Consider the following 24,170-nt stretch of genomic DNA (forward strand, 5'->3'; position numbering starts at 1 on the left):
TGGCATGCAATGCCAAGCTGCTGCTAACAAAGCAAACAGAATATTGGCATGCATTAAAAAGGGGATCAACTCCAGAGATAAAACGATAATTCTCCCACTCTACAAGACTCTGGTCCGGCCGCACCTGGAGTATGCTGTCCAGTTCTGGGCATTAGTCCGCAGGAAGGATGTACTGGAAATGTCGCGAGTACAAAGAATGGCAATAAAGCTGATAAAGTGTCTGGCGGAAATTAGTTATGAGGAAAGTTTGCGAGCACTGAACTTATTCTCTCTGGAGAAGAGATGTTTAAGAGGGGATATGATTTCAATATACAAATACCATACTGGTGACCCCACAATAGGGATAAAACTTTTTCTCAAAAGGGAGTTTAACAAGACTTGTGGCGACTCATTCAAATTAGAAGAAAAAACCTTAAACTACATAGAGGGTTCTTTACTGTAAGAGCGGCAAGGATAGTTTCATAGTTTCATAGTTAGTAAGGTTGAATAAAGACATCAGTCCATCCAGTTCAGCCTGAGTGAGTGTCTACCCCTATCCCTGTACATTGCACACTCACATTAGTCCCTACCCTCAAGGAGCCCACAATCTAAGGTCCCCATTCATATACTAGGGCCAATTTTGGACAGAAGCCAATTAACCTACCTGCATGTCTTTGGAGGCACCTTTTGCCTTTTGATGTGGAATTCCCTTCCACAGGTGGTGGTCTCAGCGAGGGGCATTGATAGTTTCAAGAAACTATTAGATAAGCACCTGAACTACCAAAACATACAGGGATATACAATGTAATACTGACATATAATCACACACATAGGTTGGACTAGCCGGGTGCGCACTGCAGATGTGAGAGTCACGCTGCATGTCATGAATGGCCGGGCAATCTTTTGGGACCTGTGACATTTCCCCGAAGATTACAGGGAGGTAGAGGCTGCCTAGGCAGCCCAAGCGGAAGTGGGAGCTGGGTACTTGTCAAAACTAGGTAGCCGCTCCCCCCCTCCAAAAAAATGTCCTTAAAATGGAAGTTACAATTTTGGGTGGAACTCTGCTTTTTAAGGCCTCTTGTACTGAGCTTTCACTGATCTCCGCTTCCATACCAGACACTTTCCCCCCTTCCTGCCCAGGACAATTTTTAGCTTTCAGCACTGTTGCACTTTGAATGACAATTGCGTGATCGTGCAAAACTATACCCAAACTAAATTTTTATCTTTTTCTTCCCACAAATAGAGTTTTCTTTTGGTGGTATTTGATCACCTCTGTGGTTTTAATTTTTTGCGCTATAAACGAAAAAAAACAAAAAACTGATGGGCACTGATAGGCGGCACTGACAGCACTTATAGGTGGCATTGATGAAGAGCTGCTGACAGGCATTACTGAGTGGCACTTTGATGGGGCACTGACAGGGATTACTGATGGGGCATTGATCAGCACTGTTATGGGCACTGACAGGCATTTATTATTTGGACAGGCTGGCAGGTGTTGGGCACTGATTGACAGCTGATAGGCACCTTTTGCCTTTTGATGGGGGCTTTGCTGATAATCAATGTGCTGATTATCAGCACAGACCCCCCCCTCTGACCGGGAGAGCTGCCGATCGTGCCGATCGGCTCTCCCTGTCAGCTTGAACCGAAGAAAGCCGTTTACTGGCACTTCCTGGTTCACGCGATGATCAGCTGTGATTGGTCACAGCTGATCACATGGTAAGAAGCCTGGTTCAGAGGCTTCATTGCACGACTGGAGTTGCAGTGTGTCGGACTGACTGATAAATCCTTGCCACCGTCATTCTGCTATATGGCGGGCAGCAAGTGAATATATATATATATATATATATATATATATATATAATTTTAAGTAATTTTTTTTTATTCTTAGATGAATGCACTTTTCTACTTTGCAAAATTATCCTACAAAAGTACAAAGAGGGAAAGGATGATTGGCAGATTTCAGTAATAAAGTTTACATTTTACCAGGGAGAAAACAGCGATAGTTACAACTGATCTAGTGGAATGTTTAGGAGGAAATACTATGAATGAATCATAATGAAGAAAGTAGCTAAAGGACAAAACATAAGGAGGCATCATTTTTATAAATGTTAGAAGCTTTATTTGGTTTTGAACAATCCACCGTAACACATTTCTAATTCAGGAAGTGCTTACAAATTTATGATGTTAAACTGTTTTATTTCAATCTTTATTTTTTTTAACCAGAAATAGAAGCAAATCTTGTTTATGTCCAAAACAAAACAATACAAAAAAAAAAAAAAAAAAAAAAGCGGCAGTTTAGGGATGACAGTTACAGAATAAAAGTAATATAATACAATTTTAAAATAATAATAATAAAAAAAAAACAGCATTGAACCATCAGATGTCGAAAACAGAGCTGAAATCACATCTTAAAAAGAAAAAAGAAGGGGGGGGGGGCATTTCAGTGTACTACTTAAATTAAAAAAATTCACACAATATATATATATATATATATATATATATATATATATATATATATATATATATATATATATATATATATATATATATATATATTTTTCATAGCTCTGATTTTAAAGCAACAGTATCAGCATTTATGTGTATACAGTTATCAGACTGAACAGTAGAAGTAATATGATTCGCAAGCTGGAAAAGTTACTAGGAAAAACATACACAAACTATTCTTATTTAGCAGTAAAATAGATTTATTTATATAGCATACCATTTTCCAGAGTTACTTTGTTCAATACAAATCAGTTTACTACAGCTAATATTTTCATACAAAATGTCCTTGTTGCTGTCATAATGCTCACCACTTCTGGCCATAACAACCATAAAAAATGAGCATCATGCAAACCGTGTACTAGAAAACAAATTAAGATATTACCAACTGATAGCTGAATTAAGCAGGGTACTGTTGCATTAAAATATTTAATGAAATCTGCTATTATGTGTTAGGAGAGGGTGATGAATTTCAGTCATATAACTAGTTCAATGCACTTTACAGTGTTTTTAATACAACAGGTTGCAACTATCTGTAAAGCCCTGGGAAAGAAAATATAGACTGTAAAAGCAAGTTAAAAAAATAGATGGAAAAATAGATTTCCATGTACAAATTGTTATATTAAAATAGATCAGTAAACCTCTCATGACCAGCATCTGGCTTCCAAGTGAAGTATATGTGGTGGTGAGAGGGTTAAATGTGCAAGGAATTTAATAAACAGCTGAAGATTTGTTGATTTAAATTTTTTCACCTTTCTTTTATATCTCTATTCTTCACTCAGGAAGGTTAGCATTATATAAAGGCTGCAAATGTATGTACAAACACACTGATATATATAATTATATACATGCTGAGTTTTGGGGATGGGGAAAATTCATTCTTTCTTTTTGGCAACTGTCAGTTCTAGCTTTGGCAGGCGGACACCTGCCTTAGTTGCACTGTCGTTGCTTGAGGAAGAAGAGACTCTAGACTTTCGGGAGGAAAGCGATGCACCGCTTCCTTGGACGTTTTCATCGTCACTTAATGTGACCTCATAAGAACCCTTTGACTTGGACCCCAAGCCGCCAAAAGTGCCAAATTTTATTTTTGATTGCTTTCCCTTCTTTTTGCCCCCCTCAGCAGATAAAGAACTGCCAGCCTCTAATGTACCACTTGGTGAGGAGTGTGTTGATTCATCTTTCTCTTCACTGAAGGAAGATGATCTCTGTCTTGTCTTTTTGCTTGTAAACAGAGAAAACTCATATTTTGGAGCCTTTTCCATGTCTAAGTTTGTGGATACCAGACCACCTTCAGCTGACCCTAAACTAGCTTTCGGACTTTTGAGGTCCCCTTTTGAACCAGAAACTGAGACATTCGAAAGGCTAGCATCTTCTTTTGCTTTAGACTTGAAGTTCAGTTTTGGCATTTTTATCTTGGATTTCTTTATTTTAATCTCACTTTCATCAATTTCCAAGCCAGTCTCACCAGACTTCTTCACCAGTACATCTGCAGAAGGAAAGTCTACATCAACTCCCACCTCTCTTCCTGCCAAATCTGGTCCAGATGATGTAAATTTGGGCATTAAAAGTCGTGGGAAAGTAATTTTAACGTCCGAACTTTCTAGATTTCCACCTATTCCTTGAACATCCAAACTTCCTTTTACTTTGGGTCCAGTCATCCCACCTTTCATTTTTGACCCTACTTCAAAACCTTCTGACCCCTGCATATCTCCTGACAGATTTATATTTTGTCCTAATGAAATGCCTTCCTTTATCTTGGAATCTTTCAGAGAAATGTTGATGCCTGGAGCTGAACCTTTAACTGCAGCTGATGACTGAAAAGAAGGTCCTTTTATACTCAAGTCTGCATTCTCAATTTTGCCAGAAACATTAGCAAGACCAACATCTGGCCCAGAGAGAGAAATGTCCCCTTTCGGCAACTTAGGCCCTTGCAGGTGTGAACCAGATAGATCTAAAGAAGGTACTGTAATGTGAGTATCTAAACTTTTTGTACCAATAGATGGCAACGCAGTGCGTATGCTTGGCTTCACTCCACCAGAAATGTCCACATCACTTTCAATCTTTGGTCCTTTTAAATTAATATCAAACTCTGAATCAGAGGCTTTTGGGGAAGATATATCAACTGTTGGCAATTTAATTTTCCCTCCTGACCCTGGAATTCCTACCTTAGGAGCTTGAAACTGAATACTTCCTGAAGTAAGCATATCACTTTCGATTTTTGGTCCTTTCAAATTAACATCTATCCCTGGTACAGATGTCTTAGCTGCAAGAGCAGGTACTTCACTGCTAATATTAATTGTACCATGGGTCACATCTACGCTAGGAACTTTTATATCTGTGGCAATTTTGGGGCCAGACAGATCCGTTTCTACCTTAGGAAGTGAAACACCAATATCAGGAGCTGTTGCTTCAACTTTTGGACCTGACATACTAAAATTAGGAAGTTTGAATTTCGGCTTCTTGACCTTTAGATCGGGGCCTTCAATACTAACCCTAGAAGATGTTAATTCAGCTTCAGGTGTCTTAAATCCACCACTGATGTCTAAATCTGGAGTCTTTAGTTCTGCACTAGGGCTCTGCAGTGAAGTTTCTCCTTTTAGCTTTGGAGATTTGAGGTCAAACTCAACATCAGGGAAATTAATTTTGCCAAAGAGTGGCTTTCTTGTTTTAGGTGCTTTTATACCAAGATTTGTGGAAACTGCTACATCCCCACCTCCAACATTTAAGTCTGCATCTGGAGCATTAAGATTTATGTCACTGTCTACTTCAGGTGCACTTACATCAAAACCCCCTTTTTTGCCTTTTATTTTTGGACCACTCATATGAATTTTGGGCATTTTAAATTTCCCCTTTTTTCCTTTACCCCCAACACCTAACTCAGGTACTTCAGAATCAAATTTTACATCAGGAGCGTTAACATCTACAGAAGGTGATTTGATATCTGCTTTAGGTGACTTAATGCCAAAGCCAAACTTTGGTTTCTTTACCTTGGGTAGTTTTAAATTACCTTCGGGGCCTTCAATATCTAAGGTGGGAGTTTTTACTGTGAGGTCTGGAGATTCCACATTGACACCACCTGTTGACAAGTCAATTCCTGGGCCTTCAAGTTTACCTTCTAATTTAGGGGCACGGATGTCTCCTTTGAAGTGGGGAGCCTTAAAACCCAAATCTGCTTCCAATTTTGAAGTGGAAAGATCTGCCTCTCCTTTAATTTTGGGGCTTTTCACATTTATATCTGGCATTGACACTTTTGGTAAATGGACATCAGTTGATGGCATGCTAACTTTAAAGCCTTTTAGCTTACCCTCAGGATCTTCAATGTTTACATTTGGACCTGATATATCAATACTTCCTTTGGGAAGACTAGCATCAATGTCTGGACCTTCCATTTTTGGACCAGAAACACCAAATGTAGGCATTTTAAATTTGGGCATTTTAAATTTTCCTTCGGGGCCTTTCAGATTGACATCTGGGGCATCTATTTCCACTCCTGGAACCTCAACATCTAGATCTGGGGCCTTTATGTCAGCTTTGGGGCCTTTGAAACCTCCTAACTTAGGACCTTTCAAATTAAGGTCAATATCGGGCATTGACATTTCTGGCATATGTAATGAAGGTAGCTTAAATGTGGGTCCTGTTACTTTACCATCAATATCTACATCTGGAGCTTCAAGATCAACTTCTGGGCCTTTGATGTTACCTTTCGGACCTTTAAAATCTCCTTCTACTTTAGGACCTTTCAAATTTAAGTCAAAATCGGGCATTGACATTTTTGGCATTGAAGGTAACTTGAACTTGGAACCTTTAACTTTACCATCAATATCTACATCTGGAGCCTCAAGGTCAACTTTTGGGCCTTTGAGGTTTACTTCGGGACCTTTCAAATCTCCTTCTAACTTTGGACCTTTCAGATTTAGATCAGCACCAGGCATTGAAACTTTTGGTAGACCAATATTCATTGAGGGCATTTTAAATTTGGAGCCTTTCAATTTGCCCTCTGGTCCCTCAATGTCAACATCAGGAGCCTGGATATCAACACTGGGACCTGATATATCAACACTTCCTTTGGGTAAACTGGCATCAATATCTGGACCTTCAATTTTTGGACCAGAAACACCAAAAGTAGGCATTTTAAATTTGGGCATTTTCAATTTGCCTTCTGGGCCCTTCAGATTGACATCTGGGGCATCTATTTCCACTCCTGGAACATCGACATCTAGATCTCTGGCCTTTATGTCAACTTTAGGACCTTTAAAATCTCCCATTTTAGGCCCTTTCAAATTAAGGTCAATGTTGGGCATTGATAATTCTGGCATTTGCATTGAAGGCAGCTTAAACTTGGGACCTTTCATTTTACCATCAATATCTACATCTGGAGCGACAATGTTCGGGTCTTTCAACTCTCCTTCCAATTTTGGACCTTTTAGATTCAGATCAATATCAGGCTTTGTGAATTTTGGTAGATTGATATTCAATGAGGGCATCTCAAATTTAGGACCTTTAAGTTTGCCCTCTGGTCCCTCTATATTTAAATCAGGAGTCTGAATATCTACATTGGGGACAGATATATCAATACTTCCTTTTGGCAAGCTAGCATCAAATTCTGGGCCTTCAACTTTTGGACCAGAAATGCCAAATTTTGGCATTTTAAATGTGGGCATTTTAAGTTTTCCTTCTGGGCCTTTTAGATTTACATCTGGGGCTTCAAATTCCACTCCTGGAGTTTCAGTATCTAACTGTGGGGCCTTTATGTCAACTTTAGGACCCTTCAAATTCAGATCAATATCAGGCATTGACATTTTTGGCATTGAAGGTAACTTGAACTTGGGACCTTTTACTTTTCCATCAATATCTACATCAGGAGCCTCAAGGTCAACTTCTGGGCATTTGATGTTACCATCAGGACCTTTCAAATCTCCTTCTATTTTAGGACCTTTAAAGTTTAGGTCAAAATCAGGCATTGACATTTTTGGCATTGAAGGTAACTTGAACTTGGGACCTTTTACTTTTCCATCAATATCTACATCAGGAGCCTCAAGGTCAACTTCTGGGCATTTGATGTTACCATCAGGACCTTTCAAATCTCCTTCTATTTTAGGACCTTTAAAGTTTAGGTCAAAATCAGGCATTGACATTTTTGGCATTGAAGGTAACTTGAACTTGGGACCTTTTACGTTTCCATCAATATCTACATCTGGAGCCTCAAGGTCAAGTTTTGGGCCTTTAATGTCAACTTTGTGACCTTTTAAATCTCCTTCCATTTTGGGACCTTTCAAATTCAGATCGAAATCAGGCTTTGTGACCTTTGGTAGATTGATATTCATTGAGGGTAATTCAAATTTGGGGCCCTTTAATTTGCCCTCTGGTGCCTCGATGTCTATATCAGGAGCCTGAATATCTACATTTGGGCCTGATACATCAATACTTCCTTTTGGAAGGCTAGCATCAATATCTAGGCCTTCCCCTTTTGGGCCAGAAAAGCCAAATTTGGGCATTTTAAATTTGGGCATTTTAAGTTTTCCTTCTGGGCCTTTTAGATTGACATCTGGGGCTTCAATATCTAACTCCGGGGCCTCAACTTTGGGACCTTTCAAATCTCCTTCTATTTTAGGACCTTTAAAATTTAGGTCAAAATCAGGCATTGACATTTTTGGCATTGAAGGTAAGTTGAACTTGGGACCTTTTACGTTTCCATCAATATCTACATCAGGAGCCTCAAGGTCAACTTGTGGGCATTTGATGTCCACTTTGTGACCTTTCAAATCTCCTTCTATTTTAGGACCTTTCAAATTTAGGTCAAAATCAGGCATTGACATTTTTGGCATTGAAGGTAACTTGAACTTGGGACCTTTTACGTTTCCGTCAATATCTACATCTGGAGCCTCAAGGTCAAGTTTTGGGCCTTTGATGTCAACTTTGTGACCTTTTAAATCTCCTTCTATTTTGGGACCTTTCAAATTCAGATCGAAATCTGGCTTTGTGACCTTTGGTAGATTGATATTCATTGAGGGTAATTCAAATTTGGGGCCCTTTAATTTGCCCTCTGGTCCCTCAATGTCTACATCAGGAGCCTGAATATCTACATTTGGGCCTGATACATCAATACTTCCTTTTGGAAGGCTAGCATCAAAATCTAGGCCTTCCCCTTTTGGGCCAGAAATGCCAAATTTGGGCATTTTAAATTTTGGCATTTTAAGTTTTCCTTCTGGGCCTTTTAGATTGACATCTGGGGCTTCAATATCTAACTCTGGGGCCTCAACTTTGGGGCCTTTCAGCTCTCCTCCTATCTTAGGACCTTTCAAATTAAGGTCAAAGTCAGGCATTGACATTTCTGGCATATGCACTGAAGGTAGCTTAAACTTGGGACCTTTTATTTTACCATCAATATCTACATTAACTTCTGGGTGTTTTAGGTCTAAGTTGGGATCTTTTAAGTCTCCTTCGAGCTTAGGACCTTTAAGATTTAGGTCAACATCTGGCAAAGACATCTTTGGTAGGTTGACATTCATAGAAGGCATCTTCATTTTGGAACCCTTAAGTTTTCCTTCTGGTCCTTCAATATCCATATCTGGAGTTTCAATATTTACATCTGCAGTACCTATTTTAACTTCGGGTTTTTGATATTTTAGATCAATATCTGGAGCATCTAGTTTGGGACCAGAAAATCCAAATTTAGGCATACTAAATTTTGGCATTTTAAGCTTTCCTTTGCCTTCTGGACCATCTAAAGAAACATCTGGTGTCTCCAGGTCTATGTCAGGTGTTTTAATATCAAGCTTGGGGCCATGTAATTCACCTTCAACCTTTGGAACAGACACATCCATATCTCCTTTTAATTTTGGTCCTTTCATATTTAATTCAACATCTGGCATCGACACTTTGGGACTTGTTATGTTTAATGAAGGCATTTTAAATTTATGACTTTTACCTTTTACCTCCAGATTTGGCATTTCTACATCAGGACCACTGACTTCAATATCTGCTTTTGGAGCTTTTACTTCAACACTGGGTGTGTGTACCTTGGGACCTGAGAAATTAAATTTGGGCAGCCTAAATTTTGATTTTTTAGTTTTTGTTTCTGGTATGTCAATGTCTGCTTCTGGCAAACCTATGCCTAATTCTGGGCCTTTAAGACTACCACCCTTTGATGCATCAATGTCACCTTTAACCTTTCCACCTTTCACATTAATATCTAGCTCTGGCATAGATACACTTGGCTTTGAAAATCCCCATGATGGCAATTTAAATTTGGGACCTTTAACTTTGCCTTCAGGTAGTTCTGCAGATAGAGATGGGCTGTGTACATCAAAACCAGGACCTTTAATATCAGCTTTTGGAGCCTTTATATCAGCCTCCAGATTTCCCTCAGGTATGTCCACGCTCCCTTTTAGTTTGGGGGCTTTTAAACCAAGATCTATATCAGGCATAGATACATGTGGCAAATTCATGTTCATTGATGGCATCTTAATTTTCTGACCTTTTACCTTCCCCCCTGGAAGTTCAGCATCTAATCCAGCTTTAATATCTACATTTGGTCCAGAAAGATCAACATCTGCTTGTGGAAGCTTAATTTCTGGGCCCTTGATGCTTCCTTCTGCATTTGGCATGGATAGGTCTCCTCCTGCCTTAAGCTTTGGACCTTTTAAATTAAGATCAACATCAGGCATTGAAATCTTGGGCATATTAATATCCAAAGAGGGCATCTTAAATTTGGGGCCTTTAACCTTGCCATCAGGACCCTCAATATCCAATTCAGGTGTTTTTATATCACCTTCCACTCCTTCAATATTGGGCCCTGAAAACCCAAACTTTGGCATTTTAAATTTAGGCATTTTAATTTTACCTTCAGGGTACTCTATAGCAATATCGGATGTCTCTAAATCAAGTTGTGGGCCCTTTAGGTCAACATTAGGTGTCTTAATTTCTCCTTCTATCTTGGGTAAAGAAACATCTGCATCTCCTTTCCAGTTAGGACCTTTGACATTCAAATCAAAGTCAGGTAGACTTGGAAGATTTACTGTTGGCATCTTGAATCTTGGACCCTTTACTTTTCCATCAAGGTCCAAATCAGGAGCCTTAATGTCCACCTCAGGTGCCTTAACATCAACATTAGGCCCTTTCACATCTCCTTCTACTTTGGGACCTTTCATATTTAAATCAAAATCTGGCATAGATACCTTGGGCATATTAAAATTCATTGAGGGCATCTTAAATTTGGGACCTTTAACTTTACCTTCTGGCCCCTCAATATCTAATCCTGGCCCTGAGACATCAAGATCAGCATCAATGCTCGGGCCCTCTAACTTGCCTTCTACTTTAGGGAGAGAAACATCAGCCCCTCCTTTCAAGTTTGGAGCTTTTAAATTCAAATCAATATTGGGCATAGACACATTAGGGAGATTTACTGATGGCATTTTGAATTTCGGTCCCTTAACTTTTCCGTCAACATCTACATTAGGAATTTCAAGATCCACCTCAGGTTTTTTAATGTCAACTTCAGGACCTTTGATATCTCCTAATTTTGGGCCTTTCATACTCAGATCAATATCAGGCATAGTTACATTAGGGAAATGAATGTTCATTGATGGCATCTTAAATTTAGAACCTTTCAGTTTACCTTCAGGTCCCTCAATGTCCACATCTGGGCCAGAGAGATTAAGGTTTGCTTTTGGAAGGTTAACATCCACTTCAGAGCCTTCAACATTGGGTCCTGAAAACCCAAACTTTGGAATTTTGAATTTAGGTATTTTCAGTTTTCCCTCTGGGCCCTCCACATCAAGTCCTGTGTCAACATCCAGCTCTGGACCTTCCAGTTCAATATTAGGACCTTTCAATTCTGTTTCTACATTTGGGAGATCAACATCTACCCCTCCTTTCCATTTAGGCCCTTTTACATTTAGATCGACATCTATATTAGGACCTTCAACTTTTGGTCTGGACATACCAAACTTTGGCATTTTAAACTTGGGCATTTTATATTTTCCTTCTGGGCCTTTGAGATTTACATCAGGAACTTCTAAATCAATATCAGGTGTTTCAACATTGAGCTCTGGCATTTTAACATCAGCTTTGGAGCCTTTCAAATCTCCTTCAACTTTAGGGCCCTTCAGACTAAGATCAACATCAGGCATTTTTGGAAAATGTACTGTAGGCATTTTAAATCTGGGACTTTTTAGTTTACCATCCACATCTATATCTGGGGCCTCAAGGTCAACTTTTGGGCCTTTGATGTCAACTTTAGGACCTTTTCCATCCTTATCCAATTTGGGACCTTTCAGATTTAGATCAAAATTAGGCATTGATACGTCTGGTAAATTAAAATTCATAGAGGGCATTTCAAATTTAGGGCCCTTAAATTTACCATCAATGTCTACATCAGGAGCCTTAACATCTACATTTGGACCTGATATATCGATACTTCCTTTGGGAACACTGGCATCAATGTCTGGACCTTCAATTTTTGGACCAGAACCCCCAAATTTAGGCATTTTAAATTTAGGCATTTTAAATTTTCCTTCTGGACCTGTCAGATTGACATCTGGTGCTTCTAATTCCAATCCTGGGGTCTCAACATTTAGCTCTGGGGCCTTTAGGTCAGCTTTAGGGCCTTTGAAACCTCCAATCTTAGGACCTTTCAAATTAAGGTCAATATCGGGCATTGACATTTCTGGCATATGCACTGAAGGTAATTTAAACTTGGAACCTTTAACTTTACCATCAATATCTACATCTGGAGCCTCAAGGTCAACTTTTGGGCCCTTGATGTTTACTTCGGGACCTTTCAAATCTCCTTCTAACTTTGGTCCTTTCAGATTTAGATCAGCACCAGGCATTGAAACTTTTGGTAGACCAATATTCATTGAGGGCATTTTAAATTTTGTACCTTTTAATTTGCCCTCTGGTCCTTCAATGTCTACATCAGGGGCCTTAACATCTACATCTGGACAAGATATATCAACACTTGCTTTGGGAAGGCTAACATCAATATCTGGACCCTCCACTTTTGGACCAGAAACACCAAATTTGGGCATTTTAAATTTGGGCATTTTAAATTTGCCTTCCGGTCCTTTTAGATTGATATCTGGTGCATCTAATTCTACTCCTGGAGCTTCAACATCAAGCTCTGGGGCTTTAATGTCAACTTGAGGGCCTTTCAAATCTCCTTCTATTTTAGGACCTTTCATATTAAAGTCAATATCAGGCATTGACATTTTTGGCATTGAAGGTAACTTGAACTTGGAACCTTTAACTTTACCATCAATATCTACATCTGGAGCCTCAAGGTCAAATTCTGGGCCTTTGATTTCAACTTCCGGACCTTTTAAATCTCCTTCTAACTTTGGACCTTTCAGATTTAGATCAAAATCAGGCATTGTTACCTTTGGTAAACCAATATTCATTGAGGGCATTTTGAATTTGGGGCCTTTCAATTTGCCCTCTGGTCCCTCAATGTCTACATCAGGAGCCTGAATATCTACATTTGGACCTAATATATCAATACTTCCTTTGGGAAGAATGGCATCAATGTCTGGACCTTCCATTTTTGGACCAGAAACACCAAATGAAGGCATTTTAAATTTGGGCATTTTGAATTTTCCTTCTGGGCCCTTTAAATTAACATCTGGAACATCTATTTCCACTCCTGGAGCCTCAACATTTAGCTCTGGGGTCTTTATGTCAGCTTTTGGGCCTTTGAAACCTCCTATCTTAGGACCTTTCAAATTAAGGTCAATATCGGGCATTGACATTTCTGGCATATGCACTGAAGGTAATTTGAACTTGGATCCTTTTACTTTACCATCAATATCTACATCTGGAGCTTCAAGGTCAACTTCTGGGCCTTTGATGTTACCTTCGGGACCTTTCCAATCTCCTTCTATTTTAGGACCTTTCAAATTTAAGTCAAAATCAGGCATTGACATTTTTGGCATTGACGGTAACTTGAACTTGGAACCTTTAACTTTACCATCAATATCTACATCTGGAGCCTCAAGGTCAACTTTGGGGCCTTTGATGTTTACTTCAGGACCTTTCAAATCTCCTTCTAACTTTGGACCTTTCAGATTTAGATCAAAATCAGGCATTGTTACCTTTGGTAAACCAATATTCATTGAGGGCATTTTGAATTTGGGGCCTTTCAATTTGCCCTCTGGTCCCTCAATGTCTACATCAGGAGCCTGAATATCTACACTTGGACCCGATATATCAATACTTCCTTTGGGAAGACTGGCATCAATGTCTGGACCTTCCATTTTTGGACCAGAAGCACCAAATGTAGGCATTTTAAATTTGGGCATTTTAAATTTTCCTTCAGGGCCTTTTAAATTAACATCTGGAGCATCTATTTCCACTCCTGGAGCCTCAACATTTAGCTCTGGGGCCTTTATGTCCGCTTTAGGGCCTTTGAAACCTCCAATCTTAGGACCTTTAAAATTAAGGTCAATATCGGGCATTGACATTTCTGGCATATGCACTGAAGGTAACTTGAACTTGGAACCTTTAACTTTACCATCAATATCTACATCTGGAGCCTCAAGGTCAACTTTTGGGCCTTTGATGTTTACTTCGGGACCTTTCAAATCTCCTTCTAACTTTGGTCCTTTCAGATTTAGATCAGCACCAGGCATTGAAACTTTTGGTAGACCAATATTCATTGAGGGCATTTTAAATTTTGTACCTTTTAATTTGCCCTCTGGTCCTTCAATGTCTACATCAGGGGCCTTAACATTTACATCTGGACAAGCAATATCAATACTTCCTTTGGGAAGGCTAACATCAATATCTGGACCCTCCACTTTTGGACCAGAAACACCAAATTTGGGCATTTTGAATTTGGGCATTTTAAATTTTCCTTCTGGGCCTTTCAGATTGAAATCTGGTGCATCTAATTCTACTCCTGGAGCTTCAACATCAAGCTCTGGGGCTTTAATGTCAACTTGAGGACCTTTCAAATCTCCTTCTATTTTAGGACCTTTCATATTAAAGTCAATATCAGGCATCGACATTTTTGGCATTGAAGGTAACTTGAACTTGGGACCTTTTACTTTTCCATCAATATCTACATCTGGAGCCTCAAGGTCAACTTTTGGGCCTTTTAAATCTCCTTCTATTTTAGGACCTTTCATATTAAAGTCAATATCAGGCATCGACATTTTTGGCATTGAAGGTAACTTGAATTTGGGACCTTTAACTTTACCATCAATATCTACATCTGGAGCCTCAAGGTCAATTTCTGGGCCTTTGATTTCAACTTCCGGACCTTTCAAATCTCCTTCTAACTTGGGACCTTTCAGATTTAGATCAAAGTCCGGCATGGTTACCTTTGGTAAATCAATATTCATTGAGGGCATTTTGAATTTGGGGCCTTTCAATTTGCCCTCTGGTCCCTCAATGTCTACATCAGGAGCCTGAATGTCTACATTTGGACCTGATATATTAATACTTCCTTTGGGAAGACTGGCATCAATATCTGGACCTTCCATTTTTGGACCAGAAACGCCGAATGAAGGCATTTTAAATTTGGGCATTTTAAATTTTCCTTCAGGGCCCTTTAAATTAACATCTGGAGCATCTATTTCCACTCCTGGAGCCTCAACATTTAGCTCTGGGGCCTTTATGTCACCTTTAGGGCCTTTGAAACCTCCTATCTTAGGGCCTTTCAAATTAAGGTCAATGTCAGGCATTGATATATCTGGCATATGCAATGAAGGTAGCGTAAACTTGGATCCTTTTACTTTACCATCAATATCTACATCTGGAGCTTCAAGGTCAACTTCTAGGCCTTTGATGTTACCTTCGGGACCTTTCAAATCTCCTCCTATTTTAAGACCTTTCAAATTTAAGTCAAAATCAGGCATTGACATTTTTGGCATCGAAGGTAACTTGAATTTGGAACCTTTAACTTTACCATCAATATCTACATCTGGGGCCTCAAGATCAACTTCCGGACCTTTCAAATCTCCTTCTAACTTTGGACCTTTCAGATTTAGATCAAAATCAGGCATTGTTACCTTTGGTAAACCAATATTCATGGAGGGCATTTTGAATTTGGGGCCTTTCAATTTGCCCTCTGGTCCCTCAATGTCTACATCAGGAGCCTGAATATCTACATTTGGACCTGATATATCAATACTTCCTTTGGGAAGACTGGCATCAATATCTGGACTCTCCACTTTTGGACCAGAAACACCAAATTTGGGCATTTTAAATTTGGGCATTTTAAATTTTCCTTCGGGGCCTTTCAGATTGAGATCTGGTGCTTCTAATTCTACTCCTGGAGCTTCAACATCAAGCTCTGGGGCTTTAATGTCAACATGAGGGCCTTTCAAATCTCCTTCCATTTTAGGACCTTTCATATTAAAGTCAATATCAGGCATTGACATTTTTGGCATTGACGGTAACTTGAACTTGGGACCTTTTACTTTTCCATCAATATCTACATCTGGAGCCTCAAGGTCAACTTTTGGGCCTTTTAAATCCCCTTCTATTTTAGGACCTTTCATATTAAAGTCAATATCAGGCATTGACATTTTTGGCATTGAAGGTAACTTGAACTTGGGACCTTTTACTTTTCCATCAATATCTACATCTGGAGCCTCAAGGTCAACTTTTGGGCATGTGATGTCAACTTTGGGACCTTTTAAATCTCCTTCTATTTTAGGACCTTTCAGACTTAGATCAGCATCAGGCATTGATACCTTTGGCAAGCCTATATTCATTGAGGGCATTTTAAATTTCGGGCTCTTTAATTTGCCCTCTGGTCCCTCAAGGTCTACATTGGGAGCCTGAATATCCATACTTGGACCAGATATATCGATACTTCCTTTAGGAAGGCTGGCATCAATATCTGGACCCTCAACTGTTGGACCAGAGACACCAAATTTGGGCATTTTAAATTTGGGCATTTTAAATTTTCCTTCTGGGCCTTTCAGATTGATATCTGGTGCTTCTAATTCTACTCCTGGAGCTTCAACATCAAACTCTGGGGCTTTAATGTCAACTTGAGGGCCTTTCAAATCTCCTTCTATTTTAGGACCTTTCATATTAAAGTCAATATCAGGCATAGACATTTTTGGCATTGAAGGTAACTTGAACTTGGGACCTTTTACTTTTCCATCAATATCTACATCTGGAGCCTCAAGGTCAACTTTTGGGCCTTTCAAATCTCCTTCTATTTTAGGACCTTTCATATTAAAGTCAATATCAGGCATTGACATTTTTGGCATTGAAGGTAACTTGAACTTGGAACCTTTAACTTTACCATCAATATCTACATCTGGAGCCTCAAGGTCAAATTCTGGGCCTTTGATTTCAACTTCCGGACCTTTTAAATCTCCTTCTAACTTTGGACCTTTCAGATTTAGATCAAAATCAGGCATTGTTACCTTTGGTAAACCAATATTCATTGAGGGCATTTTGAATTTGGGGCCTTTCAATTTGCCCTCTGGTCCCTCAATGTCTACATCAGGAGCCTGAATATCTACATTTGTACCTGATATATCAATACTTCCTTTGGGAAGACTGGCATCAATATCTGGACCCTCCACTTTTGGACCAGAAACACCAAATTTGGGCATTTTAAATTTGGGCATTTTAAATTTTCCTTCGGGGCCTTTCAGATTTAGATCTGGTGCTTCTAATTCTACTCCTGGAGCCTCAACATCAAGCTCTGGGGCTTTAATGTCAACATGAGGGCCTTTCAAATCTCCTTCCATTTTAGGACCTTTCATATTAAAGTCAATATCAGGCATTGACATTTTTGGCATTGACGGTAACTTGAACTTGGGACCTTTTACTTTTCCATCAATATCTACATCTGGAGCCTCAAGGTCAACTTTTGGGCCTTTTAAATCTCCTTCTATTTTAGGACCTTTCATATTAAAGTCAATATCAGGCATTGACATTTTTGGCATTGACGGTAACTTGAATTTGGGACCTTTTACTTTTCCATCAATATCTACATCTGGAGCCTCGAGGTCAACTTTTGGGCATGTGATGTCAACTTTGGGACCTTTTAAATCTCCTTCTATTTTAGGACCTTTCAGACTTAGATCAGCATCAGGCATTGATACCTTTGGTAAGCCTATATTCATTGAGGGCATTTTCAATTTCGGGCTCTTTAATTTGCCCTCTGGTCCCTCAAGGTCTACATTGGGAGCCTGAATATCCATACTTGGACCAGATATATCGATACTTCCTTTAGGAAGGCTAGCATCAATATCTGGACCCTCAACTGTTGGACCAGAGACACCAAATTTGGGCATTTTAAATTTGGGCATTTTAAATTTTCCTTCTGGGCCTTTCAGATTGATATCTGGTGCTTCTAATTCTACTCCTGGAGCTTCAACATCAAACTCTGGGGCTTTAATGTCAACTTGAGGGCCTTTCAAATCTCCTTCTATTTTAGGACCTTTCATATTAAAGTCAATATCAGGCATCGACATTTTTGGCATTGAAGGTAACTTGAACTTGGGACCTTTTACTTTTCCATCAATATCTACATCTGGAGCCTCAAGGTCAACTTTTGGGCCTTTCAAATCTCCTTCTATTTTAGGACCTTTCATATTAAAGTCAATATCAGGCATTGACATTTTTGGCATTGAAGGTAACTTGAACTTGGAACCTTTAACTTTACCATCAATATCTACATCTGGAGCCTCAAGGTCAACTTCGGGACCTTTCAAATCTCCGTCTAACTTTGGACCTTTCAGATTTAGATCAAAATCAGGCATTGTTACCTTTGGTAAACCAATATTCATTGAAGGCATTTTGAATTTGGGGTCTTTCAATTTGCCCTCTGGTCCCTCAATGTCTACATCAGGAGCCTGAATGTCTACATTTGTACCTGATATATCAATACTTCCTTTGGGAAGACTGGCATCAATATCTGGACCCTCCACTTTTGGACCAGAAACACCAAATTTGGGCATTTTAAATTTGGGCATTTTAAATTTTCCTTCGGGGCCTTTCAGATTGAGATCTGGTGCTTCTAATTCTACTCCTGGAGCTTCAACATCAAGCTCTGGGGCTTTAATGTCAACATGAGGGCCTTTCAAATCTCCTTCTATTTTTGGACCTTTCATATTAAAGTCAATATCAGGCATCGACATTTTTGGCATTGAAGGTAACTTGAACTTGGGACCTTTTACTTTTCCATCAATATCTACATCTGGAGCCTCAAGGTCAACTTTTGGGCACGTGATGTCAACTTTGGGACCTTTTAAATCTCCTTCTATTTTAGGACCTTTCAGACTTAGATCAGCATCAGGCATTGATACCTTTGGCAAGCCTATATTCATTGAGGGCATTTTAAATTTCGGGCTCTTAAATTTACCCTCTGGTCCTTCAAGGTCTACATTGGGAGCCTGAATATCCATACTTGGACCAGATATATCGATACTTCCTTTAGGAAGGCTAGCATCAATATCTGGACCCTCAACTGTTGGACCAGAGACACCAAATTTGGGCATTTTAAATTTGGGCATTTTGAGTTTGCCTTCTGGGCCTTTCAGATTTACATCTGGTGCTTCTAATTCTACTCGTGGAGCTTCAATGTCTAGTTCTGGGGCTTTAATGTTAGCTTTGGGACCTTTCCAATCTCCTTCTATTTTAGGACCTTTCAAATTAAAGTCAATATCAGGTGTTGACATTTTTGGCATTGACGGTAACTTGAACTTGGGACCTTTTACTTTTCCATCAATATCTACATCTGGAGCCTCAAGGTCAACTTTTGGGCATGTGATGTCAACTTTGGGACCTTTTAAATCTCCTTCTATTTTAGGACCTTTCAGACTCAGATCAGCATCAGGCATTGATACCTTTGGCAAGCCTATATTCATTGAGGGCATTTTAAATTTCGGGGTCTTTAGTTTGCCCTCTGGTCCCTCAAGGTCTACACTGGGAGCCTGAATATCCATACTTGGACCAGATATATCGACACTTCCTTTAGGAAGGCTAGCATCAATATCTGGACTCTCAACTGTTGGACCAGAGACACCAAATTTGGGCATTTTAAATGTGGGCATTTTCAGTTTGCCTTCTGGGCCTTTCAGATTTACATCAGGTGCTTCTAATTCTACTCGTGGAGCTTCAATGTCTAGTTCTGGGGCTTTAATGTTAGCTTTGGGACCTTTCCAATCTCCTTCTATTTTAGGACCTTTCATATTAAAGTCAATATCAGGCGTGGACATTTTTGGCATTGAAGGTAACTTGAACTTGGAACCTTTTACTTTTCCATCAATATCTACATCTGGAGCCTCAAGGTCAACTTTTGGGCCTTTGCCATCAATTTTGGGACCTTTTAAATCTCCTTCTATTTTAGGACCTTTCAAATTAAAGTCAATATCAGGCATTGACATTTTTGGCATTGAGGGTAAATTGAACTTGGGACCTTTTACTTTTCCATCAATATCTACATCTGGAGCCTCAAGGTCAACTTTTGGGCATGTGATGTCAACTTTGGGACCTTTTAAATCTCCTTCTATTTTAGGACCTTTCAGACTCAGATCAGCATCAGGCATTGATACCTTTGGCAAGCCTATATTCATTGAGGGCATTTTAAATTTCGGGGTCTTTAGTTTGCCCTCTGGTCCCTCAAGGTCTACACTGGGAGCCTGAATATCCATACTTGGACCAGATATATCGATACTTCCTTTAGGAAGGCTAGCATCAATATGTGGACCCTCAACTGTTGGACCAGAGACACCAAATTTGGGCATTTTAAATTTGGGCATTTTCAGTTTGCCTTCTGGGCCTTTCAGATTTACATCTGGTGCTTCTAATTCTACTCGTGGAGCTTCAATGTCTAGTTCTGGGGCTTTAATGTTAGCTTTGGGACCTTTCCAATCTCCTTCTATTTTAGGACCTTTCATATTAAAGTCAATATCAGGCGTGGACATTTTTGGCATTGAAGGTAACTTGAACTTGGAACCTTTTACTTTTCCATCAATATCTACATCTGGAGCCTCAAGGTCAACCTTTAGACCTTTGGAACTTTTCAAATCTCCCTCCAACTTTGGACCTTTCACGTGCAGATCAGCATCAGCCACAGATACGTTTGGTAAACCTATATCCAATGAAGGCATTTCATATTTTGGACCTTTCAATTTCCCTTCTGGATCCTTGATGTTAAACTCAGGAACTTTGATGTCTATATTTGCACCTACATTTGGGCCTTCCACTTGTGGCTTAGAAATACCAAACTTTGGCATTTTAAACTTTGGCATTTTAATTTTTCCTTCCAAACCAACATCAGAAGCATCTAAATTAACATCAGGAATATGAGCATCTAGTTCTGGACCCTTTATATTAAAATCATGTTCTTTCAAATCACTTTCTCGTTTTGATCCTTTTAGATCAATTTCTGGCACAGACATGTTTGAAAGTTGCACTGAAGGCACCCCAAACTTGGAACCTCCCATTTTACCATCAACATCTATACCTTGACCCTGAAGCTTGATATTTGGGCCTTTGACATCTACTCTGGCATCTTTTAAATCTCCCTCCGCTTTTGAATGTTTAAAACGGAGATCAACATCTGGCATTGACACTTTTGGTAAGTTTATATCGACTTGGGGTTTTTCAAATTTAGGACCTTTTAGTTTCCCTTCTGACCCCTCAATGACTCCTATTTTAGGACCTTTGATATTAGCACCAATATCTGGCACTGACACTTTTGGCAAGTTGGACTTTATTGATTCTATTTTCAGACTTGGGCCTTTTAAATCACCACCATCACCAATATTCATATCGATGTCTGTACTGGATAGATCAATGTTTTGTTTGGCAATGTTCACATCTACACCAGGACCTTGCAAATTGGATTCTGCAATTCCAAATTTTGGCATTTTAAATCTGGGTATTGTTATATTTACCTCTGAACCTTTCAAAACATTGTCTGACAAGGCACCTTTAAACTCCGAGGACTCATTTGGCAAGTTCACAGTTTCCTGTAAACCTAAATGAGGACCTTTAATATTTATGTTGGTAGATGCAGCTTGTGAATTTGTGATACCAACTGCAGAACCTTGGAAATCTTTTTCTAGCTTAAATCCATCTACACCAGGTGTTTTAACACTAGTCTTACCCTCTGTTGTGTATGTGTAAACAGATTTTCCAGGAAGTTCAATAGCAGTGTCTGATATCCCTTCATTTGTTCCCAGGACACCAAACTTTGGCATTTTAAATGATGGTATGTGTATCTTTCCCACAGAACTGTCTACATTAACATCTGTTCCTTTTACATCTAGACTGGGCACATTCAGGTCTATTTTTGTGGTAGTGGCTTCTCTTTCAACTGATGGTGGAATGAGGTTCAACTGTGGTTTTTCATGGATATTCCCATCTTGAATCAAGGTTGTCTGAGTATATGTTCTGTCAAGCTTTGTTTCCAATGAACCAGACTTTGGCATCTGAAACGATGGAAGTCCTATATTCACTGACCCACAACTGGTGTCCAAAGGAAGTCGATTTTTTTCATGTTTCTTAATATCTCCAGTTATAGTTGAAGAGTGGGTTTCTTTTATTGTAATATTTGATGGTATTTCACTAAGGTCTGCAGCTTCCATTTTAACGTCTGCTTTCTTAATGTCAAATTGAGGACCCCTGATCTTCACACCAGATGACTGGAAGTCAAGTTTAGAGGTTATTGATGTTGTGTCCTGTTTGGGCACCCTAGCAATGTTAGGGTTTGTTAGGCCAATGTCTACAGAGGAACTTCCACCCATATTGAGGCCTTTAAACCTATCATCATGCGCGGTTTCAAATCTAGATGTCCTCATCTCAAATTTCTTTTCATAGCTTTGGAATTTTGGAGCTGAAACATTTGCACCAGGCAAATTGATGCTTAATGAAGAAGTGCTGCCAGTTTGGACACTTCCAGCAGCATCACTGTAGCCTTCAGGAAACTCAAACTGTCCTTTGCCCTGTTCATGGTACCTCACAGTGGTACTGTGTACGTTGACAGAGTCACTTGGCAGGTATTCTCTTCCTGCCTGATTTTTACTGGACACATCAATACCAGGAATTCGGATAACCGTTTTACCCTCATCTGTCTGCACACTGGTTTTAGATATCTCAGTAATTTCATGACGAGGAATCTTGATTTTATATTCAGGACTGCTTATGTCAATTTCTTTTGAGTCTTTTGCTCCTGTCACATCAACAGTGTATGCGGTCACTTTCCTTGTAACTGTGATGGTCCTTGTCTGAGTCTCTGGTTCCAGAGTCTCATCCGACTTCAGACGTGGTTTAATCTTTTTTGCATAAATTCGTCTGTATTCCTCATCATCCCCACTCTAAAAAAAACAATACATTGACAGATTGTTGAAAAAATGCCTTAAATCATTACTGATATAAAATTATAAATATTAGAAACTAACTGTAAAAACAAATTAGGATGATAATTACATTTCTGAGCTATTAAATTGCATATAAATTTGCAATAAGCATGAAGCCATTTTTTGTTCTGGGCACAGATAAGGTAAGGTTAGAACCTTTGTCAGGTTGTTTTTTCGGTCTGCATAGTAAGAGGAATTCCCAGAACACGTACCTCCATTGGAAAATTTCCTTGCAACCTCTGTTCTGTTTAGAACTTTTAATTTCTTGTTAAATTTTAAGTCCAAGACTGGTTCGACAAGTGCCACTGGTGTGAGAGCACAAGTCACATTACATTTCAAATTAAATGATTCCCTATGAGACCCTTCTTAACTGATCTGACACAAGTCTCTCTAACTTTAAAAAAAAGGTATCTGCACTATTTTGGTCTGAGTTTGATATGACTTCAATGTCATAGAGTGTAAAAAGTCACATTAAGTTGGATCAAAGTCGGACTGAAGTTGCAGGGCAAAGCTGGATCAGAAGTCGCATGTCCTGGTTCACATTGGAGCAATTTGGCATCCGATTTGACATGTCGTATGCCAATATGCCAATTCGGTAGCAATGGCACTGTCTGAATCAGGGCAATGCCACACTGATTCCCAAAAGTAGTTTCTGTACATTTGGTGACTTCGGGTACGATTTCCATTGACATCTGTGCAGGAAACCGCACAGACGTCTCTGAAATTTAACCCCCCCCCCCCTGTCGGACTGAAGTTCAGCTGAACTCGCATTTCATTCCCGCTGTCAGTGTGAACCTGGGATAAATGTCAGAGCAGTGTGAACCTGGGCTACATGGTAGCCTTACAGAATTTTGCGCCTGTATCAAAATGAAAAGCATGCAGGACACAATTATTCTTGTGTGGGTAGAATGTCCTGGTTGTTGCCCATCTTCCCACATTAAACTAGAGATGATAGTAGTTTAAAATGAAGCAATATAAATCTCATTTGTTCTTTCAAGTTAAGATCTGTGCTTGTGCTACTGCTGGGAGATGATACCAGTTTTGGGAATTTACATGACAAGGCTTTGTTCTTGTATTATGCCTCAATAGTTCCATCATCAGCCCCACTTGGGAAATACATTTTTTAAGGACAAGCATGCAGACTGCTTTGTAAATTGGGCACATGTATATCAATTAAAGCTAGTAAAACATATTGCCATCTGGATATACAATCTCCTTGAGATCTGCTAATAATTATTCACTGAGTTTGCCTACCCGATTGATCTAAATTTAATGGATTGCTATTGTATAATCTTGCACTGTAGAGCTGTTGGTGTAGGTACATAAATTAAAAAACCTGACAGATTCTAACCT

At 39.3% G+C, this 24,170-nt stretch overlaps 1 protein-coding gene across 1 annotated transcript in view; it reads right to left on the reverse strand.

Annotated features, from left to right (window-relative positions):
* Nucleotides 1-2,534: 2,534 nt before the first annotated feature.
* AHNAK (AHNAK nucleoprotein) overlaps nucleotides 2,535-24,170 on the reverse strand; it is an 84,128-nt gene continuing 62,492 nt past the window's right edge. Inside the window, exon 5 of the mRNA XM_077455843.1 lies at nucleotides 2,535-22,775. Within this exon, the coding sequence (XP_077311969.1) occupies nucleotides 3,357-22,775 (19,419 nt within the window). The 3' untranslated portion in view covers nucleotides 2,535-3,356. The remainder of the gene's footprint in view (nucleotides 22,776-24,170) is intronic.

Source organism: Lithobates pipiens, unplaced genomic scaffold, assembly GCF_037356315.1.
Source record: "Lithobates pipiens isolate NorthernLeopardFrog02 unplaced genomic scaffold, aLitPip1_a1.2 Scaffold_10, whole genome shotgun sequence".
Classification (NCBI taxonomy): Eukaryota; Metazoa; Chordata; class Amphibia; order Anura; family Ranidae; genus Lithobates; species Lithobates pipiens.